The sequence below is a fragment of the Mobula birostris genome, chromosome X (assembly GCF_030028105.1).
Source record: "Mobula birostris isolate sMobBir1 chromosome X, sMobBir1.hap1, whole genome shotgun sequence".
Classification (NCBI taxonomy): Eukaryota; Metazoa; Chordata; class Chondrichthyes; order Myliobatiformes; family Myliobatidae; genus Mobula; species Mobula birostris.
In genome coordinates, this window is record NC_092402.1 from 62183299 (window position 1) to 62195332 (window position 12034).

Genomic DNA, 12034 nt, shown 5'->3' on the forward strand with positions numbered 1-12034 from the left:
TTTCTTTTAAGCACTTATACCTCATTATTCACTCTTGTTTACACATGTGAGTTGCATTCTTTGAATTAAAATAAATCTTTGTTGTATTCTGTTTCATATTTGGGCAAAGTTTAAACACGCAGCTTCTTCAGCAGAAAATAGATGTTGGGAGATTTTCTTGCTGGAGTTAATGAATTTAATTTTGCTTGTTTATGATTGTGATGTTGCAAATGATTGTTTCCTTTTGCTTGACGAGGGGTGAAGGCAAGATGACCCAACACTCACTCATTCTTAATCACTCTGTAGAGAAGTGTGTGAGAGATTGTTGGGGGTGGGGGGGGGTGGTAAAATAGAAACAGCCTGGTTGTAAAGTCCATTGTGATTTAATAGTTTGCCAAGATAGTGTCTGGGCTCTTTCATTAGTAATGGTCAGCTGGGTGAATCAATAGAGGATGTTTATAAAACCTATAGCTGTGAAAACTCACTGTTCAAATGGTTGCACAGAATGGGGAAGGTGAATCCTGTAGCTATGAATACAAGATGTTTTGTTTATTAAGTGTGTCAAAATTGTCATTGGTGTTGTTCATTTCTGGTCCTTGGCTCCTTGTGAACTGCATCCATTGGCCAACTGTGATGAAAATAGCAGTTCCGCTGCTGGCAGAAATCCTGGATCTCAACCTGCTGCTGCAGTACCCAGCCAATCTGCTGCTGCTTTCCTGCAGTGGCCCAGAGCCAGTCAACAGAGCCTGCCTTCCTACAGACCTGGGGAAATCAGAGCATTCGCAATCTGCGGATGAATGGAAACAACTTCAGAATGGATAAGAAGCTTTAAAAAATTATGCTGAATACTGCATCTCCATCACCAATTTTGGCAAGCAATGGGCTGCCATTTTAGTGAAAGACTGTCCCTCTCCCAATGTTCAAAAAATGTCTCAACAATACAGGAAGATTTGCTTTTAATGTATTCGGATTGTGTTTAGAACTTTAAAATGTGCTAGAGAAAGCCTTCCTCTGAGAGACATAGACAAAGCAAAGACCATTTGAACTGATTTCTTCCATTGTTTGAGATCGAGAAATATTTTGTGTGTTCTGCAATTTCCAGAGATAAATGGAAAATTGTGAAGTCTTCATTAAGATGCTTGTTCTCCTTACCCAGAAGCTCAATGTCCTTGCACTGACCCAAACGAATAAGAGCATGGTGCACTTGATCGTCTAATGCTCAGAAACTGAACGGTAGCTGTCCACACATTTTAAAATAGTACTATACCAAGGAAGGTTTTGTTTGAGGGGCAACATTGGAAACTTCAGTAGTGCATGAGGCCAAGGGGTTGCAATTGTTAACGAGCGGGTGGCCTGGGGTATGGCACAGTAGTGGACAGTCCTGCCAAAATCCAAGAAGCAGCATCCATGAACACATTATAATACACTATGGTGCACATCTGGGAACTTCTGTAGCTCAACTTCCCATAACCTGAAGTTGGTCCATAACTTTCCGTCAAATATCTTTGAAGGAGTCTACAGATTGGTTTAAAAAAAATACACTTTTTAATGAATTGTTCACCCATTTCATCCAAGCAATAAATTTTGTGTTTAAGTCAAACATTCAGGACTTTCAAACATTTCTACCACTGTGATACCAGGTATACAGTATAGTTAATGCCAGAAATGTGTGATATTGAACTTGGGGAACCTAGAAGTTCATGATCCTGGATACTACGCCATTGAACTTGGTACACATCTTGTGGTTTAGTGCTTCCAACTTAAAGTGATGAAGCTCCATCAGAAATTACTGTGAAATACAATATTTTCTGGCTGCTCATATTAATCTGTGATATGAATCTATAATTAAAAATCTTGTGTGCTTTGCATGTCACAAATAGAATACCAAGCCAGCACATAGTGATGTGACTCTGCAGCTCAGCATGTTAATCAAAGGCCCCGTTTGTTCAGGGGAGGTTGTGAGTGTTCTGTGCCACTAGTCAGAGAAGAGCAACAGAGTTCTTCCAATGTCTTGAGCCAAAAGTCTTCACTTATTAACACTAACAAAAACAGATTTGCTGCTAATTTAACTGAGATTTTGATGTAAGTAAAATAATTGCTTTGGCAAAATAAATAATTTTCTGACTATAAAGCTCACTCAAATTTTATTTGATTTGCAATAAGATTGCAATAAAAATGTTTTGCTATTTGGGATGTACACGGGGATAACTGGTACATTGACTTCAGTGTTTGTTGTGTATATTATCCATGAAAAATAACTAAAACTTTATATTTTTTGCAGACATTAAGAGCAGCAGGGAAGACGTATATGATCTTTTTTGTTCTTGTCATCTTCGTGGGTTCCTTTTACTTGGTGAATCTGATTCTGGCTGTGGTAGCCATGGCCTATGAAGAACAGAACCAGGCTACTCTGGAAGAAGCTGAGCAGAAAGAGCAGGAGTTCAAACAGATGCTGGAGCAGTTGAAGAAACAACAAGAGGATGCTTTGGTTAGTGGCTTGAATGGTTGGTTTTGATATAAAATAATTACTGAGTAGTTCTGGGCAAAACTAAGTGTAAAGCTTTGCTCTGGTTGGTATCTGTAAAAACATTACCATCGCATTATTTCTGCTTGGTCTAAATTGTGTTATTTCTCGCACAGAATTAAATGAAGTGGTTTATTGTGGGAAGAGCTTCTTTTCGTGTTTGTTTTCAGTCAAAAGCCAACTAACGATAGAACTTTATAACTTCATACCAAAATGGAGGAGATTGATATCTGGTCTCGTGCAAGATAATTGTAAGATCGGTCCCACACTGAATTTCAAAAGAATGCACATTGGGATTTAGTTTTTTGGGAAAACTAAACTGATCTACATCAATTTATAGCATGTTATTAGAAAAACTAAGTACTGTGAATGTTGGAATTACTCAACAGGTCAAGCAGCATCTGTGGAGAGATGAGCAGTTTATTCTCTTTCTCTGTGTGATACACTTTCTTTGAGACTTGACAAAGAGATGTAGGTAACTAATATCTCTTTAGAAACTTGCTTGAGACAAGCAATAAGTTGATACTTTATAAATTATGTTCTGGTAAAGTATTTAATGAATGCTGGGAGTTAATTGTGTCATGATGAACCTGGCTGCCCCATTTGTTGAAGCTGAGTAAAATGGAAAGCAAAACAGTGAGTGGATATATGAAATTGTGGTGGATGGCCTTCATTGTTGGTCAAGTGTGAAGTCACTCACTTGGCCTTCAAGACAGACAAATTAGACATTTAATGATATAAGGGAGGATTAAATGTACTTTTTCCTGTGCATACAATGAAATTTAAGACCGTAAGTAGGAGCAGGTGTAGGTCATATGATTCTTCAACAGAATCTTACCTTTTCTACATAATCCTAGATTTCCCTTATTGACCAAAGTCTAAACTACCTTAGTCTTGAGTAGATTCAATGACTTTTCCCTTCATGAACCTGGGGGGGGGGGGAGGGGGGTTGGAGGAAAAATATCCTAATATCCTCCTCAACCCAGAGCATTCCCATTTTTAAGCTCTCCCAACCAGCGAACCATCTCTGAATCAAATCACCAACCTTTCCCATGATTCTCATCTGCACTACTCTTTGATCCCCAGGAATCAATCCAATGAATCTTTTCTGCACTGACTCTGAGGTCAAGTGTATCCTGCTGCTCACACAAGGGCCAAAACTGAGGTTAGCTAAAATGTCCCACAATCTCAGCATGGCTTCCTTACTTTTTCACTCCTACCCCCTTGCAGAGAAGGCCAGCTCGCCATTTGCCTTCCTGGTTGTTTGCTGCACGTCTGTATTAGTTCATGCTTGGTGACCCAGTTCTCACTGGTCTCGTCAACATTTTGTAGTTTACGAGTTTTATCATTTAAAGAAAACTTGCTGTTCCAGTTGCCTAACAAAATCTATAATCTGATGTCTTCCTACATTGTACTTAACCTATTCAGGTTAATCCCTTTTCAGACATTTGCGCAGAACTTCTGAAGCCCAAATTTGCAAGCGGATACATCGCTTGGATGCTAGGTTTAGGATAGCCTACTATATGAGCTCGATGGCGGCATCTGGAGATTAGCAATATTTTGATGGGGGGGGGGGATGGTTTCAGAAATTATAAGGTAGCATGTCAGAGAGGGTAGGTCCTGGGAATTGAGTGACAGGGTGGTATAGAATGCCAACTTGTGGAACTGAGGATTCAACATTGCCAGTTACAATAATGTACTATCTTTTGGACAATATTTTCAACCATTTCCTAATGTTATTGAATGGTTGAATGCTGGAGGAATTTTCAGATATTCAATAATGATGACAGTTTTGATGGTCAGTAAATCTGGGTGGTATTAGTTTATTGTCACTTATATCAGGATACTGTGGAAAAGCCTACAAATCAACCTTAGATCACTTCAAAACATAAGTACATTGAGGTAGTAAAAGGAAAAAAAGCAATAACAGAATACTGAATATAGTGTTATAGTTGGAGAAAGCACACTTCAGACATCAGAATTGGGCTTATCAATCACTGAAATGCCTTGAAATTTGTTGTTTTAAGGCAGTAGTATAGTGCGGGACCAAAATTACCAAGTTACAAGCATAAATAGTGCAAAAGATGAAAAAATCAATAGTGTTCATAGACCATTCAGATAATAAATGTAAATAAGGTGCAAGTATTATAATGAGGTCTATTGTAAGTTCAAGTTTATCTTTCACTTACAAGAGTTCCATTCAAAAGTCTGATAAGTTGGATAGAAGCTGTCTTTGAGCCTGGTGGTCTGTGTTTCGAAGCATTTGCATCTTCTGCCCAATGGAAGGAGCCGAAGGGCGAATGTGGAATTGATCATGCTGTCTGCTTTTTTGAGGCAATGGGGGGGGAGGCTGGTTTTTGTGCTGTACCTCACCAGATATCTAAGCTGTTCTGAAAGTGCAGATGAAAACTGCACCAAGATCTCTTCTATCCTCCGCTCCGCCATGCTGACATCCAGTGAAAGACTGTGTCTGGAACCCCACTGGAAGAAACATTGTGACAGAGAAACAGGTGAACAATGACAATGATTTTGGGGCAATAGAAGATCTGATGAATTAGACGAAGATGATCTCCATGTCTTTTAAAGGTTTACCAATACTAACATCTTTAACCAGTGCTCAATTGTAGGTAACACCCACAAAATGCTGGAGGAACTCGGCAGGCCAGGCAGCATCTAGGAAAGGAATACAGTCGATGTTTCGGGCTGAGACCCTTCGGCATGTCTGGAGGGGAAAAAAGATGAGTAGATTTAAAAGGTCGGGGGAGAGGAGAGAGAAACACAAGATGATAGATGAAACCGGGAGGGGGAGGGATGAAGTAAAGAGCTGGGAAGTTGATTGGTGAAAGAGCTACAAGGCAGGAGAAGGGGAAGTCTGGTAGGTGGGGATAGGAGGCCATGGAAGAAAGAAAGGGGAGAGGAGCACCAGAGGGAGGTGATGGGCAGACAAGGAGATAAGGCGAGAGAGGGAAAAGGAGATGGGACTGGTGATGGAGAGGGCGGTGAGAGGCATTACCAGACTTTGACTTTCTCACGTCCTGCACACAGTCACTTCCTCAATTGTAGGCAGATCCCTCAAGTACTTTAAGGCACATTTTAAAAACTTTTCTCACAAGTATGCTTTGGGGCAGCACAGAGGCATAGTGGTTAGCACCATGCTTTACAGTACAGGAGACCTGGGTTCAATTCCCACCACTGCCTGTAAGGAGTTTGTATGTTCTCCCCATGACCATGTGGGTTTCCTCTCAGTGCTTCAGTTTCCTCCTACAGACCAAAGATGTACTGGTTGGTAGGTTAATTGGTCATTAGGCTAGGATTAAATCAGGGCAGCACAGCTTAAGGAGCCAGATGAACCAACTCTGCGCTCTATCACAATCAATCAATCAATCAATAATTCGCTGTTGCTATATATGGTCAAGTTTGCTGTCTACACTGCAATTGTTTATTAACCAGACTATTTACTAATGCATGTCTCTTGAACAGAATTTCTTACACCTCAGAATTGATGCCCTTGACAACTTACTGAACATTATTTACTCTAATTCATCTCAAAAATAGAAGTTATTTGAGTCAACTGCCCTCAAAACCAAAACTGAAAATCTGTCAAGAAGGTATTTGTAAGTGTTGTTACTGAACTTATTCAGAAGTCAGGACATCTTTCGAGAGGATGAACCCTTGCTAGGCATTAGGCCTCAATGGTATACCTGGTAGGGCACTGCAAAGCTGTGCCATCCACCTAGTAGGAGTGTCCAAGGACATACTCTGTCTCTCACTGCTTCAGTCAGAGGTTCCCACCTGCTTCAAAAAAATGTCAGTCATACTATTGCCCAAGAAGACTACCCAGTTTCATTCACGTACACTGTAACACACAAAATGCTGGAGGAACTCGGCAGCTCAGGCAGCATCTATAGAAATGAGTAAACAGTCAATGTTTTATGCCGAGGCCCTTCTTCAGGACTGGAAAGGAAGGGGGAAGATGCCAAAATAAAAAAGACGTGTGGAGGGGAAGGAGGATAGCTAGAAGGTGATAGGTGAAGCCAGGTGGGTAGGAAAGGTAAAGAGCTGGAGAGGAAAGAATTTGGCCTAGGAGAGTGGAGAAAGGAGGGAGAAAGAAAAGGAAGAGGGGACCCAGAGGGACATGATAGGCAGGTGAGAAAGGGCAAGAGGTGAGAGTGGGGAATAGAAGAAGAGGGGAAAGGGAGAGACTTTTTTTTTAACTGGGAGAAATTGATATTCATGCCATCAGATTGGGGACTGCCCAGACAGAATATTAGGTGTTGCTCCTCTACCCTGAGGGTGGCCTCATCTTGGCTCAAGAGGAGGCCATGGACTGATGCGTTGGAATAGGAATCAGAATTAAAATGTTTGGGCACCAGGGTATTCACCCAATTTACAACCGGTCTCACCAATGTAGAGGCGGCCACATCGGGAGCACTGGATACAATAGACGGCCCCAACAGATACGTGGGTGAAGTTTTGCCTCACTTGGAAGGACTGTTTGGGACCCTGAATGGAAATGAGAGAGGAGGTGAACAGGCACATCTATTGTGATGAAATGCTTTGGGAGGCTGGTCGTGGCCAGAATCAACTCCTGCCAAAGATTAGGAGCTGGGCCTGCTGCAATTTGCCTATAGGATGCAGTCTCACTTGCTCTCCACTCAGCCTCAGACCACCTATAGAACAGCAATGCCCTCATCTGGCTGTTGTTTATTGATTACAGATTAGCACTCAACACCATAATAATCTCAGTACCAACTAACAAGCTTCAGAACCTCTGTACCTCACTCTCCATCTGAGTCCAGCTTCTGGCTTCAGTGGTATACAGGGCAGTGAAGGTATTTGGTCATTAATCAGGCCATTGTTTGTAGAAGTTTGGATGTTGTGTTGTAGTTGTACAAGATATTGATGAGACCTGATTTGGAATAATGCATTCAGTGTCGATCAGATGCCATTAAGTTGGAAGGAGTGCAGAGGAGATTTCCAAGGATCTTTCTAGGACTTTGGAATGAGTTAAGGAGAGACGTTGAGCAGGTTGGGATTCATTAAAGTGTAGGAGTTTGAGGGGTGATCCTATTGAGCTCTCTAAAATTATGAGAGGCATAGATCGGGTGAATTCATACAGTCTTTTTTCCAAGCATTGGGGAATCAAGAACTGAAGATCATAAGTTTAAGGTGAGAGGGAAGAGATTTAATAGGAACCTGAAGGGCAACCTTTTCACCCAGAGGGTGGTGACTATATAGAATGCACTGCCAGAGGAAGAGGTTAAGGCAGGTACAATAAAAACATTTAAAAGGTATTTGGACAAGTACATGGTTAGGAAAGGTTTAGATGGATATGGGCCAATGGGACGAGCTTAGATGGGAATCTTGGTCAGTGTGGATGAATTGGTCCAAAGGGCCTGTTTCTCTGCTATATGACTCTGCTCCTTCAGCTCTATCTCTTAGTTTTACTTGCATATCATTTTCTGTGTCTTGATAATTGAAAAACCATTACATTCCATACATCAAAGATGAGTCTTTGTCCTTGAAGCCACAATCCCATTGCAAACTCGTGACTGGAAATTGAATCTCACTCACTTTAAGTTCCAAAATCATTATTTTTTTTTTAAGTTTAAGTCAGGTCCCCTGCAAAACAAAGTCATGTAATTGGCCAAAATCCAGTCTGAAGAAGGATTCAGATTGTTTATAGCCAGAATTGTGCATTCAGGTGTTTTGTTCTTTATCATTCTGAGAATTTGTTGAGGAGAGCGCCACTCCTTGAAGGCACATGTTCCTAGCAGCCAGGGAGCAGCAGCAACTTGTGTTGTGATTGCCATTGAGGACAGCGTGCAGAGAAAATGAAGAAAGTCTCGCCGATCAGATGCAGCAGAAATAAATCTTGTGTCTTCACAAGGCACATCAGGATGACAGTTACCATGAGCCACTTCAGTAACTGAATCAGGCACTCCTCCATTGATGTCTTATGATCTGTGTAGGGAAGGTTTATCATCTGGGCTCGGCTATTTCATGTAGGTGGTCATTTTGTCTGCATTAGGACAATGGTTTAGTAGGCTCCTTGCAGGCAGCATCTTTGAAGGAGTACCAAATGACCTCTGGAGTTGATTCTGTCCTTCTCATCTGTAGCATGAGATGAGGCTCTTGGTGTTCTGCAGCGTGCTTCACCATCCCATTTTGTGCAGCAGAGAAGCCCAGGTAGTTGTCTCTGAAGACAACGGGAGTAGGCCCTTTGATAAGAATCTTGTTGCCTTCTGGCCTGAGGTCCTAAACCCCACCATGTGTGGTAACCAGGATGATAATACTTCCAGTACTAGAGTACTACTACTGAAGTACCCATGGAGTCATCAGCATCTCAAGAACTAAATGCCAGTAGACACATCCCATAATGTTTTGTGTTCCGTAGACTTTGGAAGAAGCTTGAGTGTCCTCTAGTGATTTCTGAGCTACAAGGTCATGTCTCTTGATATGATTGCAATGTGCCTTTAAATAATTCTTAGTTCTGCTGACCCTGTTCCACATGGTAATAGTGGTAATGCCAAGCTTTGAGTGCCTTGTATCAGGATGGGTAGAAATGGGAGGGGATATTGACTGTAAGCATCATTTAGTGACCGGGAAAGGTCAGTCAAATGTAGACTGCTGGCAAATTTTGTGATTGGCCTGGTTTCAGTCTGCTCAGGGTAAACTTCATTCCAGCTGCTTACAGTGAAAGAATCAGCAGTTATGAATATAAATTCGTTCTATGAGCATCCCTTCATAACAGTTGAGGCACATTGTTATCTTCTAAACAAGAGAATTTAAAACAAGTAAGATTGTTGATGCTGGAAGTCTGAGGAACAGAACAATGCTGGGAATACTCAACAGGTCAGGCAGCATCTGTGGCGAAAGTTGATAGTTTAGACTGATATAAGCTCACCCACTTGAAGCATTTAAGCTGTTTGTTTCTCTTTTCATGGATGCTGCCTGTTCTGAGGATTTCCATCATTCTCTGGTTTTTAACCACAATTGTATTGGCCTTTAAGATTGGTCAGCAAAGCTGCACATTATATCCTAAATCTTGCCTCAGTAATTTACAGCAGATTCCCCTCCATGGTCTATACATGTTGCTGCCTCGGTAAAGCAGCCACTGTAGTCAATCAACCCCCACCCTGGACATTCTCTCTTCTCCCCCTTCCGATGGGCAGAAGATACAAAAACCTGAAAGCATGTACTACCAGGCTGAAGGACAGTTTCTGTCCCACTATTATAAGACTATTGAATGGTCTCCTGATATAATGAGATGAACTCTTGACTTCATTACCTACGTCATTGTGGCCCTTGCAGTTTATTGATTTCCTGCACTGCACCGTCTCTGTAACTGTAACACTTTATTCTGAATTCTATTATTGATTTCCCTTGTGCTGATATGATGAAATGATCTGTTTGGATGATGTGCAGAACATTTTCACTGTTCCTCCATTTCTGTACCCAATATTAAACTCAGTAAACTGGATTAGAATAGCATATTCCATTTTAAGGAGAAATGCCATTGACGTGTATACCAGTGCATAATTATCAGTACTGATAAAGGTTTAGATGCCAGAAAATGCATCCAAGCCCTTTTGCTTTTTGCCTTCGCTCCTTTTCACTGTTTATACATTTCCTGTTTCTGTTCTGTCTTTGCATTTGTTTTCATTTTTTCATATCTTATTGAGGGGAAATTCAAGAATGGCTTGCTACTTGATTCGGTTTTTGTATGGGGGAAGTTCATGATGATTTAATTCTCCTCAGGAATTAGAATACAATCTAGATTGTATTTAGCTATCCTAATGGAGCTGGCATTACCCTATTATTGGACTGGAAAAGAGTTTTCATTGACATCATTTTAAGTATCTGTGCTATTATCTGGACAGTGTGCAATAAGAGAAACATTCCATCTTCAAGGAAGATTTTTTTTAATATAAAATGCTTTTCATGCTTCAGAGCATTGGGGGAAAAACAAACCACTGTGACAATGTTGAAGTCTTCTGTGTAAGGTGGAAGCTGACAAACAGTGAAAAAGCCGTAACTGCATTAGCACTTTAAAATTCCCTCATGTACTGACTTGCTGCCTGTTAGGCCGTTGGACAGCAATGAAAGGCTTTCATCTCTGTCCATACTGTCGCACACAGATAAAGGATTCTTCATTGCTGTTTCCATATCAATTTTTTTTGACCATCCAGGATTGTAAGCCCTGAGCTGCACCCCCAAACCTGGGGGAGCTGTGGACCACTCTTAGTCTGGCCTCTGCCCTTTGACCTGTTTGACATGGGTGACCCTACCAAGAGCCAAAGCACAAACCTCTGAATCCAACCAGCATAGCTCTCTGAGTCATCGAGGCACGGAAGCTTCCAAATCCTACGACAAGGTTGTGGTCCTCTTGGTGGTTAAAATTCCCTATGTCTTCAGAAACGAGAAAGAAAGCAATAAGTGGGGTTAAGGGGGTGGGGGTCTTTTTTCATTGTGCAGATTTTATTGCTACATTTCATAGTAGATATCAGTAGAGTCTGCTTATTTTTGGGTTCCAGTAGCCCCAAATCCTTGAAACAAATATAAAATGATGGAGGAACTCGGCAGGTCAGGCAGCATTTATGGAGAGGAATGAACAGTTGGCATTTTGGACCAAGACCCTTCATCAGGACTGAAAAGGAAGGGGGAAGAAGCCAGAATAAAAGAGTGGGAGGAGGGGAAGGAGTACAAGCTGGCAAGTGTTTGGTAAGACCGGGTGAGGAGGAAGGTAGATGGGAGAGGAGTGATGAAATGAGAAGCTGGGAAGTGATTGGTAGAAGAGGTAAAGGGCTGAAGGAGGAAGATTCTGATAGGTAAGAAGAATGGTCTGTGGGAGAGTGGACAGGAGAAGCAACAGGCATATGGGCAGGTGACAGAAGAGGTAAAAGGGCTGGATTAGAAAAAGAGAGGGGGGGATTAGAGAAATCGATGTTCATGCCATCAGGTTGGAGGCTACCCAGACATTTCTGCTCCCACCTACCAGTTTCTGTCACTATCTCCACCTCTCAATTAATTCCATCTACCAATCGACCCCTCCTCACCTAGACACACCCATTGCTTGGGGGGAGAATCTTTTAGGGCCAACAAGCCCACTTTTTCCCACAGAACTCTATCCAAATGCATTTCCTGAAGAAATGTTCTATGAAGTTGATCGTTGATTCAAAATCTTCATTGTGAAGTACTCTTGCAATCTGCAGTATTTAACTTGACTACTTGTTTCAACCATTTGATGCTTTCCATGGTTATTAGGCTGGAATGCATTAGTTTCAAAGTTATTCTATATGCTTATTGATGTCAGAACATATAATGGAATTGTATGAAACTCCTTTGGTCTACAATTTTACCTTAAGCATATCCAGCTTGAAGTTTAGTTTCTGCCTGTTAAAGCAGCAGGGAAACTGATTTCCCTGATTTTTTTTTTTAAAAATAAAAGCTTCTTTAACCAAAACAGCAGCAATTCTGAATTATGTTTAATATCATTGGCATATGTTGTAAAAATTTGTTGTTTTGTGG

At 41.3% G+C, this 12034-nt stretch overlaps 1 protein-coding gene across 1 annotated transcript in view; it reads left to right on the forward strand.

The window, feature by feature from the left end:
• LOC140191801 (sodium channel protein type 8 subunit alpha-like) overlaps positions 1-12034 on the forward strand; it is a 248703-nt gene that overhangs the window by 109312 nt on the left and 127357 nt on the right. Inside the window, exons 9-10 of the mRNA XM_072249577.1 lie at positions 2261-2467; positions 5363-5382. Coding sequence (XP_072105678.1) covers positions 2261-2467; positions 5363-5382 — 227 coding nt within the window. The remainder of the gene's footprint in view (positions 1-2260; positions 2468-5362; positions 5383-12034) is intronic.